Source organism: Phalacrocorax carbo, chromosome 2 (genome assembly GCF_963921805.1).
Source record: "Phalacrocorax carbo chromosome 2, bPhaCar2.1, whole genome shotgun sequence".
Classification (NCBI taxonomy): Eukaryota; Metazoa; Chordata; class Aves; order Suliformes; family Phalacrocoracidae; genus Phalacrocorax; species Phalacrocorax carbo.
This window is the reverse complement of record NC_087514.1, coordinates 104973076-104988010: the sequence shown is the minus strand read 5'-3', so window position 1 is coordinate 104988010 and position 14935 is coordinate 104973076. Positions and strand designations below refer to the sequence as shown.

Sequence of the window (14935 nt, the reverse complement as noted above, 5' to 3'; positions counted from 1 at the left end):
AAGATGACAATAAAAATCCTTGTAGTTGGCTTGGTATGACATTAAGATCTGGAGAAGCTGTGAGCAGCTGCAGGAAATTCTTCACCTCTGAGAGCCGAAGGTGCCTAAAACAGCCAGACTCGTCCATAGGAAATTATATAACAGCAGTAAGAAGTGATTTGTGATTGCAAGAAGGGAAAATGCCCAGCTCAAAAATCTGTGTTAGGGGGAGCTGGGCACCAACATTATCATAAAGCTAAGCTACACATAACATCTTCTGCTGACTGAAACAACTAGACTTTCACTTAGGCTTCTGCTACTGATGGCAAATAGAGCATAAATTTGTATCCCATTGCCCACATAACCAGTCCTAAAAGAGCTGGGGGTTTTTTTACTGAATTTACTGGGTATTAACCCAGAATCTTGGGATCCTAAGATCTTGGATGAGCAGAATTATAGATTCACAGAAATGTTGGTTGAAAGGGGTGTCTGAAGATCATCTAGTTCAAAGTCCTGCTTAAAGCGGGACTGTAACCAGCCCTGTGCTTCATCGTGTTCTGTTTAAATCACTCTGTTGGAGTTTCTGGGAAATTCCTCAATACCTGTGACTGAAATGCTGATGCAAAATTCATGTTCTTTCTCACAGCCCTGCCACAGTGTCACTGTGGGTCCTTAACTCTTATCAGTGACTAAACAGCTCTCTTTGCAGTAGTAATGAACTTGAATGTGTTACTCCTTAATACTTGAAAAAACACTGTAAGAGCCTCAGAGAGGGGACAGTATGCATAAGAAATGTAAAAAACTAGTGAAGCTGACATAGCAAACTAATGACACTAGTTTGCTAGAGGCTGCATGGCTCCCTACATGTTGTGATAGTCGCAGTCCACACGTCTATCTAATGTGCAGCAATGTCTGAGGAAACCTAACATGCATCCTCTGAATTCTCCAGAACTTCTGTATGAATTAACATGCATTACAGAAATGTATAGAGCCTGGTAGAAGCTGTATTGTGTTAATGTGTTACAAACCCATACAGAAACTCATTTCCTTCTCTAAATACCTTGGATTTTAAGAAGGAAGCTCTCTTACAAGGTAGGTTGCATAATATATGTGGCTTTATGTACATTTGCAACAAACAGGTATTCTGGGTGGGTGAAGCAAGAGCCATCTATCCTCATACGCTTCAAATCCTCTACATTGTTAATCAGATGATTTGTCTGAGAACTTGATATGCTATATTTTGATACAGTTAATTGAACGTGTGTGTGTGTGTGTAAGTATATGTCACTATATATGACATTGAGTTCTACCTACCTCGCCAATGTTTGTATAAGAGCAGGACCTTTGCTTACTATACATTGGCTGAGACAGAAGATTAAATTAGCCAAATACATTTTGTTGACTCAGTGTCTCATCTTCTGTAGTTAATTTCAGATATGGAAAGAACTACTGCAAGTAGACCTATCAGTTTTAGTTGGAATTACAGAACTAAAATAAATACCAGTACCAGCTGTTGTAATGTGGATATTGGCTTGACGTGGGTAGAGCAGCAGAGGTCAATTAAGTGATCTAAGTGAACCACAGGGCAGTTAAAGGGATCACTGCCCGGGTCAGGGTCTATTAGTTCACCCATTTAACCATTGTGTAGCCAAAGACAACAATACTTCTTGGCCTTCAGAAGTCCAAAGGACTGATCTATCAGAGTTGGAATTAAGGTTTCCTGTGAAGGGCTGTGTGGTTACAACTAAACAGATTTTACGCTGCTTGATCGAAATAAAACAAAGTAAAAAGCTGGTGCAGTTTCAGCATTGTTGAAGAATTAAGATCTGATGTGGGCAGCTGTGGCTCAGGGCCAGGCCTCACCAGTGTCTGGCCAACAGCACATTGATTGAATTGCACTGAAAAGTGGACGTTGGTTTCCTCCTCATTTAACCTGGTCCTATGTGAACTGAGGGGATTTGATTCCTTCAGGAGCCACTTCTAGCACTGTGTAAAGACATGGTAAGCTAAAACTGAGACCTGCAGTGGAACCTAGCCATTTCCATGCTTCTGCAGTACCTACAAACACCATGGGTCTCAAAGGCTTGCAGTCCTTTCTGCCTCCTCTGTTGCTTCCTGTTGTCCATCAGGAAGTCTGCTCTGAACTGTCCTGTTTAAATCCCAATGTCCCTCAATTTGCTGCTGTTTGATATTCTAAAACACTCAAATCAATATTCCTCATCCTATATTGGCTATTTTGCTCTTTTCAAGCATAATCTCTGATACTCAGTGCATTTTCATGCATGGAATCATGATAACCAGTAAACCATATTAATTGTTGCTACGATTTTTTCACTCCAATTTAGTTGGATACAGACAGAAATAATTTTGAATAGAGACATTTTATTGGATTTAAATTCAAAACTTTTAAACAATTATCTGTTGTTGCCATTGTTCATCCATAGTTTAGGTACAAGAAGTGAATGAAAGGCCGTGGAAAAAGGTTAACATTGGGGGTGTAAAGCAAATCTAAAAAGATTTTATGTTTCCTATGTTCTTTCTGTAATTCTAATAAGGGCATATTCATGCCATTCAGACACAAAGCTGAAAGTTTACTTAGAAACCAACACAGACAATCATGCTAAAAACTACTGTTTCTTCCTCTTCATAACAGTAAAGAAAATATGAAAAACAATATTGTCCTTACTTTACAGTCAGCACTTTCTGAACCTATTTGATGTGTTGAGAAGTTTCATTGCTGGATTGTTGCTATTAAAGCTGCTTGCTTTAATTATCAGGAAGATAAATAACCTGGAGCAGGTTGTGAAGAGTGAAATCTTTTTCTCTAATCTTCATCCTTGTACCCTCTATTTTCATATCTTCTTCAGCACTGTGTACAGTTTCTGACTTCCAACCACAATTTCCATTTGCAGCTAAACACCCTTTATAAAGTACACAAAGTGCCTGATCCCAAGCTTAGCAAAGCCTTTGGGATTCTTCCCACTGACTTCAATACAGTTTGGACTGAACCCCCCAAAAATGAATACTGAGTAATTCCACAATGAAAAGACTGTGTAACCCCAGGGCTCCTGGATTTCTGCCACCAGCGGTAGATAAAGCAGAACAATTGCAGCAGCAGGACTCTTTTATTACTGTCATTAAAGTAACAGCCCATGTCTTGCTCCTTTTCTGGGCCATATAGAGCTGGGAATACAGTGGGACCAACAGCACTGTGCTACCCCAGGAGCAATTCAGCAGAGAGCTCATGCAGGCTGGGAGATGGAGTGCTGCCTGCAGGACTTTAACTGTCTTTTTATTTGACAATTTTCCAGTGGTTTTTGTAGAACATGAGGACAGAGAGCAGGTAGCAGTGCCGAGTAAAAGTAACAGGCTTTAGCTGTATGAATCATGATGCAAGCATGACCCCAAAGTACAGAAAGTTGACCATACACTGCCCTGATCAGATGACATAGGATAGGGTAGGGTAGGGTAGGGTAGGATATGTGATGTGACCAGGCAGGTCTGTCCTCTTCTGTGTCCTCCTTCACATCCCAGATTAGAAAAATAGTATTCCAAGACTCATAAAATAGTTGGAAGAGACCTCTGGAGGCCATATGGTCAAACCTCCTATTCAAAACATGGGTAGCTTCAAACTTAGTTGCACTATACCTTATTCATAACAAATGTTGCAAAAGATTGTGATCTGATAGCATTGATCTGCACATGGTTACAAGCAGAAGAGGCATTCAGATTTCACAGTACATCAGTGACAACATGCTTATTCACGTGCTAAGTGAATCCCTGGCACCTGAAGTCATGCCCTGCCCTGGCCTTGTGAAATTCAGATGATTTTCACTACATTGATGGGAATATATTGCTGCATACAGAGCCTTATATTGAAATGGATCGCATGGCTCGTTCGCTAAACAAGTGGACTAGTTCAAGTCTCGAAAGAGATTCAGTACATATTTCTGAATCCAAAACAAGACTAAACTGCCATACAATAAATGGGACTGTTGCAGTGAAAGAAATTAAACAAATGACAAAAACTGAGCAAGGATCTCTTTTCACCTATAACATTTATATGGAGGAAGCGTTTACATATTGTCTGTCCTGAACTGTAATGTATAACTATATGATATAGTATTGGGAACACCTATTTAAACCAGAAAGGTAGTTATCTGAAACCAAAATGAAACCAAAATGAAACCTTAATCGTAACATCAGGACAAGAATCTGATTGGGAGCAGCCAACATGGATTTACTAACAGCAATTCATTCCTGACCAAAATGGTTTTTTGTCTGTGGACAAGGGATGGGCACTGGATGCTGTACACCCTGACTTTAGCAAGATTTCTGATGCAGAATCCCACAGTCAAAGAATCACAGAATCACACGTTGGAAGGAACCTCAGGGATCATCTAGTCCAACCTTTCTGTGAAGACCACACTCTAGACAAGATGGCCCAGCACCCTGTCCAGACAACTCTTGAAGGTGTCCAACGTGGCTGAGTCAACCACCACCCTGGGGAGATTATTCCAATGGATGACTGTCCTCACTGTGAAAAATTTTCCTCTCGTGTCCAACTGGAATCTCCCCTAGAGCAACTTGTGTCCATTCCCCCTTGTCCTCTCCACGTGACTCCATGTAAAAAGGGAGTCTCCATCTTCTTTGTAGCTACCCCTTAAGTACCGGTACATGGTTATCACCAAACTGACAACCTATGAAAAGGATAAGTAGATGATAAAATAGGTGGAAAACTGGCTTAATTGATGGACTCAGAGAGCTGTGATGGGCATTCATGAGACCGCTTCTGGAATACCATGTCCAGCTATTAGATCCCCAGTACAAGAAAGGTATTGACATAATGGAGCAAGCTCTGTGCACGGCTGCCAAGACAGTCAGGGGACCAGAGCACTGAGAAAACTGGGTCTGCTCAGCATAGAGGGGAAAAGGTTAAGGAGAGACTTTGTTGCTGTCTACAACCACCTAATCAAAGGATACAGAGAAGATGGAGGCACCCTCTTCATGGCCGTGTATGGCAATATTATAAGATGTAACAAATACAAGTGGGAACACAGGAAATTGCAAATAGATATAAGCAAAAGCTTTTTACCCTGATGATGCTCAAATACAGGAACTGGTTGCCCAGAATAATTGTGGCATTTCTGGCCTTAGAGGCATTTCCATCCAACACTTAACTGGACAAGTCCCTGAGCGACCTGATCCAGTTAGACCTGCATTGAGGAGAGGGTTGGACCAGATTATGTCCAAAGGCCCCTGTCCACCTTCATTATTCTGATTCTGTGATCAAATTATGCAGAAATGCCTGAACTAGTGCTGAGCTCGCTAATTCCAGGATAAGAAGCAGTATAACAGCATTGCTATTGTACTGCTCTGTTCAGGTTTCTTGAGGCTCAGAGCTGATTAGCTTAGGTGGTGCTCCACCTATAGTGTTTTAAGGATCCTAGCTAGTTTCACTGATTGCAGACACAGCAGCATGATCAGGGCTGACTTAGGAATCACTGCAGGGCACTGCATGGTGTGATGCAGACATGTCCAGAATATAATTATAACTTCAACTCTGCAACAGGATGAGTGTGGTCAGACAGGTTCACCATCTTTGAATGCCAGTGACATACTGGAGTAAAAAACTGTCATTTTGATCTTTATCCTACTGAGGAGAAATTACTTCAGGCTGAAACATTTGGTGTTATAGTTTTCAAATTAAAAATGAGAGTCAGTTAATTAAAATTTTGAAAGCATTCTGAGATCCTTATATAAAAAGTGTAGAACAAATGCTAGGTTTTGTTATTCCAGATGTATAACAAAAATTAGAAGTAGAGAGCCTTTTCTGTGGCTTTATTTGTGTTTGTCTCCCCACATTTTTAAAGGGGTGCTTTAACTGTCTATACATTTCTAAAAATGGATGTGTGCCCTAGATAATTATTTGGTATTTGAAATAACCTGTTCCTTAACCACTTTTTAGCTACTATTCAATGATACAGATGGAATTTTAAACTATACTGGAATCAAAGGACGGCTTGGGCCTCCAGTGAGTATACCCTGCTTTATTAAATCTTCAGATTTGCTCTATCTTCAGTATTTTCTTTTAAGCATTAGGTAGAGCTGAGTTTCCTATGCTTTAGAATTGTGTTCCTGCTAACTTCAGCACTCGGCTCTGTGGAAGTACTTCAGTGCAGAACTGAAGTCTGTGTGAATGAATTGGTTTTACACATTTGTATGAAAGAAAGGACTTGGCTTAACTCTGAATATGAACTATATGCTCAGAATGACAGGAGTGTGGAACTGATGCAAACATAGGGACTAAGATATACATAGCGTTTCTTCCATTTTTTTCTAGTCTTGTTTTTCAAGTCATAAAATGTTGAGATCAAGTATTTTGCTCAGTTCTGCTTGAGACTGCAGATAGGAATGCTAGACTCCTGTGTATGAGTTTAGTCTCACAGCAATTATAGCTGTGGATATAGCTGGAAATTTCATGAGAGAACACCAGATGTGAAATTTCAGGTTCTGTTTTGCAGCTAGGAGTATAGCTGCAAAATAGTCCAGTCAAATAATTGAAATTCTGAATGCTTCTTGGTAATGATTTCAAATTCCTAGGACTGGATCCAAAGAGAAATTTATCTTTTCCAGGCTGTGGAGTCTATCCAAACTTGCCTGAAAGTTTACAATATATTGCACTTTGCAAAATTTTAATCCCCCCCAAATGAAACATTTTACTTCACAGCTATTTTCATTTGTGGACTGTCATTTGTGTATTTTATTTTATCTGTTTTCTTGTTTGTAAGCACAGTTGTCTCCTTCACATTCAACCTCTGATGAAAGAAGGAAGACCAGAATGTGTGTACCTGATAGCAGAATTTCATTCTATATAGCCATAGTTTGGAAAAAACATCTATCTTATTAATACAACAGTCCCAAACCAAATATTTACTAAATCTGTCAGTGAACTGGCAAGTAGGGCATTAGGACCAATAGCAGCTTTTAACATTTATCTGTTAGCCTAACAAGCCTCTTTTCCACTGTGCATGTGGTAAAACAGGTTTCATGGAAGAGTATTTTGATGTTTTTCCCAATTCTCCTAATCCCTGGACATAATAGGCTGCCGGGTTAGGATGGGTGCTCTTGTGTGAGCTCTGTTATTGCAAGTAGTTGCCATTCAAGCCTTAGATGACAGGTTTTCAAAATAACATAGACAAGTATGCTCATGAGCCCAGCAGAAATGCATTGGTTTGTCATAGTTGTTAGAATTACAGTCCCAACAGATAGAAGTAGGTCCTGTAGCTCAAAGCGCAGTTGCAGTTGGAAAGGTCTTTGAACCTTTGTCTCTGAGCTCACCCTAGTCAGGAAAGAGGTGCAGTCTCATAGTGGCTTGGGTAATACACTTCCAGGTGATCTGAACTAGAACTAAACTGTCTCTCTGCATATATCACAGTGCAGCAATCTTAAATATGCCCATTACAAATCCAAATCCATGTTTCTATTCGCAGCCTATTACACACTCTGTTTTCTATCCACAAACAACCAGGAGCAAAATGGCAAAGGTGGGAAGGCTACTGTGATCTCTGTGCTGGAATCTGGAAAACATTCAAAGGAGGCTGAATTATGGTTGCATGCCTTTCATATGTAGAAAATGTCACCTTTCTTCAGCCTTTCCTGGATCTCTGTCCCTTCAGTTTTGGAAAGTAAATGCTAATGATCCAGAAAAAGTCAGAAGCATAGGGCATTGTGGAGTGTTCACAAATTTACCACTGGCTGAATGAAGTTCTTAATCCAGTTTCAAATCAGTTAATCTTCACAAATTATGCAGTACATGGAAAATGCATACTCTGTTTTGCAAGTCTGTAATATGTGTTTGCAAGAGGGTGAGGTTTTTGCATTTTACAGGGGCTAGATGGCAAGCCGGGTCTACCAGGATTTCCTGTAAGTATTATGTTCCTTAGATTTAAGTAAGCATTTTTCAATATAATTTAATATTTTAAAAACATTTATAATGTACAGAATTTACACAAAGTCTAATAAATTCTCATATGGGAGATTGTAGGTCTTCATGGAATCAACAGCTACGGGTAGAAATTAACTCTGCCAGAAATGAAGTATACTGTGATATGCACATTTTGTATTTCTGCTTATCTAAGAATCAGTTCCATAGTTTAAATCGAAATATAATTGACTCTGATGAAAAATTACAACCTGAGGAAAAAGACCTATATAATTTAGGAGAAACAAATGGAAGAAATGGACTTCTAAAGGTTATCTTCATATGTGTATGTAACTGTATTATTCTTTAGGCTTTTTTTGTCACCACTGCAGAGTGCAGTAAAGCCCTATAAGGTGTACCCTTTTTATTTTATCCTTTAAGAAACAGTTCTCTTTTTTTTATAATAACATACCAGTGCCACCATGGAAGCATTGCACAGCCACAGTATCAAAAGGTGCCTTATACTATGCTACCTGCCTATTGTGCTCAGACTGCCACACCATATAAACATTATCTGGCTTGTGACTTCATCCAGTATTGTTTATACTATTATATTTATATTCTATATAATGTGATAGAATTATTTTTTCCGTTACGATTGTTTTACAGTTCAGATGCATGCATATGGCCTAAGGATCCTTTGTCTATTGCCTGAGAATAACTAAGGAGAAAACTGAGAAAGCTGACAAATGATGCTGACAAAATGCTGGCAAATTGCCCATAATTCTACAGAAGGTTGCTTACTGAGTCCTGGGTATTGTGGACTGCACAGGAAGCCAAAGAAAGGAGGGGAAATCTCCTTAAAAATAATTTTCATTTGAAAATGAGCTGATAACATTTAGAAAATTATATAACAAATTCTTTGTCTCTCTGTCATTTACAGAATTTCTACAGACATAAAAATACCGTTCTTTTCTTACCTCAGGTCTTTATCTCTTCACTAATGCAGAAATCGTGTAGTCTTGAGTTTAGTTTTTGGCATGTAAAAAAAATGCTTCTGAATGCACTTATAATGGAAGAGCGTTAAAAAAAATGTGATCTGAGTGGAATGATTTTACCACAGAATAAATACAGAAAATATCTCATTCTTAAATATATAATCTCTATGTTAAATATACAGCTTCAGAAGTTCTGTTGAAAATCAGTCTGGTTGAAAGATCATGGAGGGAGAGAGAATAGAGTAGGGAGGAAATAGAGAATTTTAGCCAGAATTTCCACTCTTATTAATGTTGTGTGTTTGTCTTTGTGAATGCATGTCTCATCTATACTGTGATAAACATCAGGGGGTTTTTGTTTTGTTCTTTTTAACAGATTCTCCCTATATGATACTTGTTTTAGGGAATACTTTGATTCAGACAGCAATTTAGTCTTGTAGGAGTTCTTAGATTTCAACCACAGTGATTCAAGTTCAAGTTTTCCAGTTATTTAAAATTACAATTAGTAAAATGACCTAGGTCCATATTCTGAGCAGATCTCACCATGGATTTATGTACTTGCTTTTGCTTAGGGCCCTCGGGGACCTAAAGGTGATGTAGGTTTGCCTGGGCCACAAGGACCCAAAGGACAACAGGTAAGAGAAAATGTATATGGAAAAGTACATGCTGCAAAATGTGTTAGATGAAAAATACTTAATTACATTAAAAGTTTAATGATCCTAATCTTACTAGGGATTGGGATGTTAATAAGTTTATGCGAAAAATTTACTAAGTGGAAATTCAAAGAGTGCTAAACAAAATACCTTGACATAATGTTACTGAGAGCTAATGTTCCTGTCCCAGTGTTGAAATTCTGCAGTGCAGTATGCACTTACCAGAATAAGTTTGCATAAACATGAAACATGGAGTGACCTCTTCTTCCAAGTTCATTGTCTGTGCTGACAGCCTGGGATCCTAACTGAAAGGCCAAATAAAAAACCCTAATCTTTTCCTCCTCCTTTGGCACAGAGGGCTTCTCCTACAGAATGGAGGCTAGTTTTCCATTCCCAAAGAAAGTAGAAGGCTTGGGGAGCTGTCTCCTCAGGATCCTTTCTCTTATTTCTGCACGACTGTGTTTATTTTGTAGCACTTCTGAGAGGTGAGGACTAAGGATCAACTCTACTATTTTGTAGATATTGCAGCTGTTGGTCTGTTTTTCTTCTCCTTCTCATCCACCTGCAGGAAGCAGGGGAGAGGAACATCTAAGTTATTACAATCTTGGGGATAACAAAAAGAAAAACAAAAACAGTTTCTGCTTATTCTTTGTAAGTAGCGGACCTCACTTTCTCACAGGTAATAGGAAGGCTTGAAAATGGTTAACTATGGTTTCAAATAGGATTATCTTCATTGCTCAGAAGGAAACATCTCAGACCACAAATAACAGTCCCCTTTTGTCATAAGGGTTCCTGTTCTTTTACAGAGTCCATGAAATGGTCAAGCTCAACCTTAAAAGCAGTTGGGTGGTTTTTGCTTTGGATTTGTGGAGGTTTTTTGGCTAGGGGAGTGGGGGTTGGCTTTTGCTGCCCCCACTGGAGGGAACTCAAAACTCTGAAGCCATTGTATTCTGTACCCACCAATGACATAGTGATGTTTCTGAGGTGTGAACACCAGATTATGTTCATGAGTGATGAAGCTGGGAACCACAATGAAGCTACACAAACACCAAGGAGCATTTTACTGTAAGGATCATGAGACATTTCTGTTGCAACCTCAGGTCCATAAAATCTCACAGAATTTAAAGCCAGTGAAGCCAAGCCTTAGGAAGACTCCGAAGTATCCAAACTATCCTCAGGGAGACTTCGAAGTATCCAAAGATTTAAGAACCTGCAAGGGGAACTGAGTTGTAGAACTTCCTGCTCAGTGGAAGTGCTATAACTCAGACTGTCATCTTAATCAGCAATGCAATTGTTAGTTTCAAGCCACATTTCTTTCATTAGAGATCTTGGGAAAGCTATTGTACCGAGCTGCCTGAGCTAGGAGGAAGAAAGTTACAGCTGAAAGAACCAGAGAGGGAACCACGCGCTGGCAGTGGGGAATGATAGTTCATGGTTGTGGTGATGTTATTGAATGGAATTACCCCCTGAAGAAGTGGAATGCAGAGGCTCATAATTTGAATGCTGGGAATTGGACTTCATTAAAGGTAATGGGTCTGCATCATGCCAGGATATAGAGAGAACAATTCATGCTTTCCTGATAGTAAAATCAGGACACTTAGTGTTCTATCAAGATTTTACTTTTCCAGCAGGATTTCCTGTCCAGTATCTAAGCTGATGATACACAAGAAGACACCAATAACCTGTGTGCCTTTGGCAAAGATCTCTTGTAAACACTTTTCACATAGTAACTCTATTGAGAGCAATTAACAGTCTTTTTTAAAAAAGAAGTACTTATTCGTCTCAGGGAGATTTAGAGAAGCAGGATATTTTTAGTGTACTTTATTATGTTTTAAGAAAGATCAGCCCTTTTCTCCCCCAGAATCAAGGTTCACCCTACTCACTTTGATATCACTTTATGTTTAATATCACAGCATGACTAATCTGTCATGCTTCAAACAGCAGTAATGCTGCTTTGACTTCTTCTGATTCATTGAGAACTGCTTTGCAAACGCTATAAAATTACTTTGATAATTGCAGGGTGAAAAGGGAGAACCAGGAACTATCATTGCTGCTGATGGATCTTTAACTGCATTATTAGGAAGAAAAGGAGAGAAGGTGAGCTAATATTGTGTTGTGTTACTCCAGAATGTTTGGCGGCCTTGTTACCAGCCACCTCTGCTAGATACACCAGCAGTTCTCCTTGTCATTGTTCTATGTGTGTCTGTCCTCAACAGGGTGAAGCTGGAGTGGTGGGAGCAGTGGGACCAATGGTAAGACACTTCCAAAGATGAGTGGATTCTTTTTTTTATTATTATTTTGCTTTGGTTTTACAGAACGTATTAAATAGTAAATGTAAAGGCAGTTTGTTTTAGCTTTTCATTCCTTCTGAGTAAGGATGAAAAGGAGTATTCATGCTTCAGGATGATCCATGTCCTTCAGAAAAGACTATGGTTGTTACATATGTGGTGCTGTAAACTACTAACTTGATTCAGAATTTAAATACTGGTAGCACAAATGTATCTGTTACTATCTAAACAGACAATGGAAAATCATCAGAGCTAGAAACTTACGTAACTTATGACTCTGAATTAACTGGGTTTGTTCAGCCCTGAAGATAAAAGGCTGAGAGGAACTCTAATTACTCCCTGCTACCACCTGAAAGGGAATTATAGAACAGACAAAGTCAGGTCCTTCTCAGAAGTGCACAGGAAAAAGACAAGTGCCAATGATCACAAGTTCCAGCAACGGAAATTCCAGTTAGATATAAAGAAAAAAATGACAGTAAAAGTGGTTAAACACAGAAATAGGTGCTCAGAGAGGTGGTGGATTTTGGCATAAGGTGCTGAGGAACATAACCTCACTTGGAAGTTTGTCTTGCTTTGAGCAAGAGATTGTATTAAATGATCTCTAAAGGTCCCTTTGAATCTAAATGATTCTCTGTTTCTTAGATTTACATTAAAACAACCACTATATCAGGCTCAATTTCTATCAGTGCCAATAATCTGCAACTGCCCTGGATTCAGAGGAAGCCGGAAATTGGCCGGTAGAGTCAGACCATTTTCCGAAATCAAGATTTAGAGGCCTTCCTTCAGGTACTTGTCCTGGTAGTTTTGACTGAACACAGAATGTTGTATGAAAGCACTAAAAATTAGTTATAAAATAAGAACAGTTGCCCAGACTCAATAGTGATAGAGCAGGAATTAATTTCTTCTAATCTAGTATTCCAAAGATCAAGGATATTGAGTGTTTCTTTGCCTCTGCTTTTGATGTAGCCTGGTCTCTGTTGTGCCTAGGCAAATGCTAGTAGGTGTTATTGTTTCTGCATGCTAGGTTGTGTAGGAGATATTGCCACAACTTTCTGTGGTCTTTAAAAGGGGCTAACTGGGTGTGCTGAGTAACTTCTTTCTTAATTACTTTAAGGACTGCTTTCTTAATTACTGCTTTCTTAATTACTGTGTATCAGAATACCTTGAGGGCACTATCCTAACTTACCAGAAGGGGATTTCCTTTTCTTCTCCTTGTATGACTGCAAGATGAGTCTGTCCTTTCACCTCAACATAGAACCATAGGATAATTTAAAATGGAAGTGAACTTCAGAGATCACCTCATACGCACCACTGCCCAAAACAGGTCTATTTAGCTCAGGGACTTGCCCAGTCAAGTCTTCAACATCTCAGGATAGAGATTCTGCAGCCTCTGTGGGCAGCATATTCTAATATTTGACAACCTTCTGGGTAAAAGAAGTCTTTCCGTATATTTATTTGGAATTTCTCATGTTCTAGCTTGTGTTCATTGCCTCCGATCCTATTGCTGTGTGCCCTTCAGGATATGTTCTTTTTCTATCAGCCCCAAACTCTGTGTTTACATCTCCTTTGTGCTGCCACGAGATGCTTCATAAAGTTCAGCATGCAGACAAGGCCATTCACAGGAAGTTCTTGCCAGCACTGGTGCAAATGATTACGCTGCAGGGGAATTTGGCACACAGAACCTGTTTCAAGAGTTTGCTCAGCCATTTCCTCTTCTTAGTGCAGAACTCTAGCTTGATCATTGCTGCTAATGGGGATGATTCATTTTGGTGTTGTCCCATAGAAAAAATCCCTCTGTAGTCAGTGGGATTCCTGTGCAGCAAAAATATACAGACTTCAGAGTGCTGGGCCAGAGCCTCTGTGACATAACTTACCAAAGTTTTCATTATGATGGTTCTGTTCCACTTTGCACAAAGTAAGACTCTGGACCAAGAACAGCTTTGAGGTAACTGGGGACTCCGATCATTCCTCTGTGCTGTTAGGGCACAATGAACTCATACACAAGTTTCCAGAATTTTTAAAAAAACTTCCCTACTCATTGCTCCCCTCCTTTTCAAGACTTCAGCTGGACAGAAGAGAGGATCACAGGAGCTTGGAGCACAAGGAGATAGAGAAGTAGTGGTCTCGCAAATGAGAGCTAGGGACAGTCAGGAAGTTAGTACTCTTATCTGCAAAAGCAGAAGACTGAATCCAGCTTCCTGCCACAGGGGAAATGAAAATCTTTTACCTGCTCAATTATGTTGTTCACTGTCAGTGAAGCAGACCACCACACATTACTGAATAGGAGCCCTGAGTAAGAATCACAGTGCCAGTCTGCCCAAATCAGCTCTTTGCTGTTGTGAATGAAATTTTCTTTCCTGGTAAGCAGTTTTCTGTGGCTTCCTCACTTCCCTTTTTCACTTCTAGCTGTGACTGCTGGCTTCTGTCTCAGAGTAGCTAACATCTGTCAGGGGTGGGCTGGTAAAGGTGGCTGCAGCATGGTCAACTGTCACATTGTTGAAGTTTATATCAAGTCCCAGTTAAAGCATGAGATCCAGACACTTCTCTTTATTTAAATTGATTTAAAAGTCTGTTTCTAATCATCGTCATTGCTCAGTAAAGCTCAGATTTGCATATTCTTTAAAGGCTTAAATACCAGAAACTGAAATAGAAAAATACCCCATGACATTTTGGATTTTCTTTTTTTCAAACCCCATTATTGGATATGGTAGCACAGAAGGGTGGTTTGAATCATTTTGAAAGCTTGGTGGCATAATACTGAAGTTCGCATCTGCCAGAGTCCATTAGTGACCTTTAAACTCTGATTACAACGGTGATGTTATGATTCAATATGTTCACATGTTAATGATTTCTGAATTTCATCTCTAATTTAGTCTTCTGTTTTTGCATAATAAAAATTACAGCAATTAATCCATTAATTTCAGCTTGATGCTAAGATAAATCATCTCATCATCATCAGCTAAATTTTCAATGAAGGTACCTCACTTTTCTATTAAATTATATTACAGAAAAGTAAAGACAAACACTTGCCAGTTTCAAAAAAAAAAAAGGTTTTGTTAACTGAAAATTTTACCAGTATGGCACTAGTTTAATTCA

The 14935-nt window shown here is 39.2% G+C and overlaps 1 protein-coding gene across 6 annotated transcripts in view; it reads left to right on the top strand.

Annotated features, from left to right (window-relative positions):
* Window positions 1-14935, top strand: part of COL15A1 (collagen type XV alpha 1 chain) — a 163026-nt gene that overhangs the window by 116763 nt on the left and 31328 nt on the right. For all 6 annotated transcript variants that reach the window (XM_064443767.1, XM_064443771.1, XM_064443770.1 and 3 more), the window contains 5 exons: window positions 5948-6013; window positions 7870-7905; window positions 9471-9533; window positions 11571-11648; window positions 11768-11803. In XM_064443767.1, coding sequence (XP_064299837.1) covers window positions 5948-6013; window positions 7870-7905; window positions 9471-9533; window positions 11571-11648; window positions 11768-11803 — 279 coding nt within the window. The remainder of the gene's footprint in view (window positions 1-5947; window positions 6014-7869; window positions 7906-9470; window positions 9534-11570; window positions 11649-11767; window positions 11804-14935) is intronic.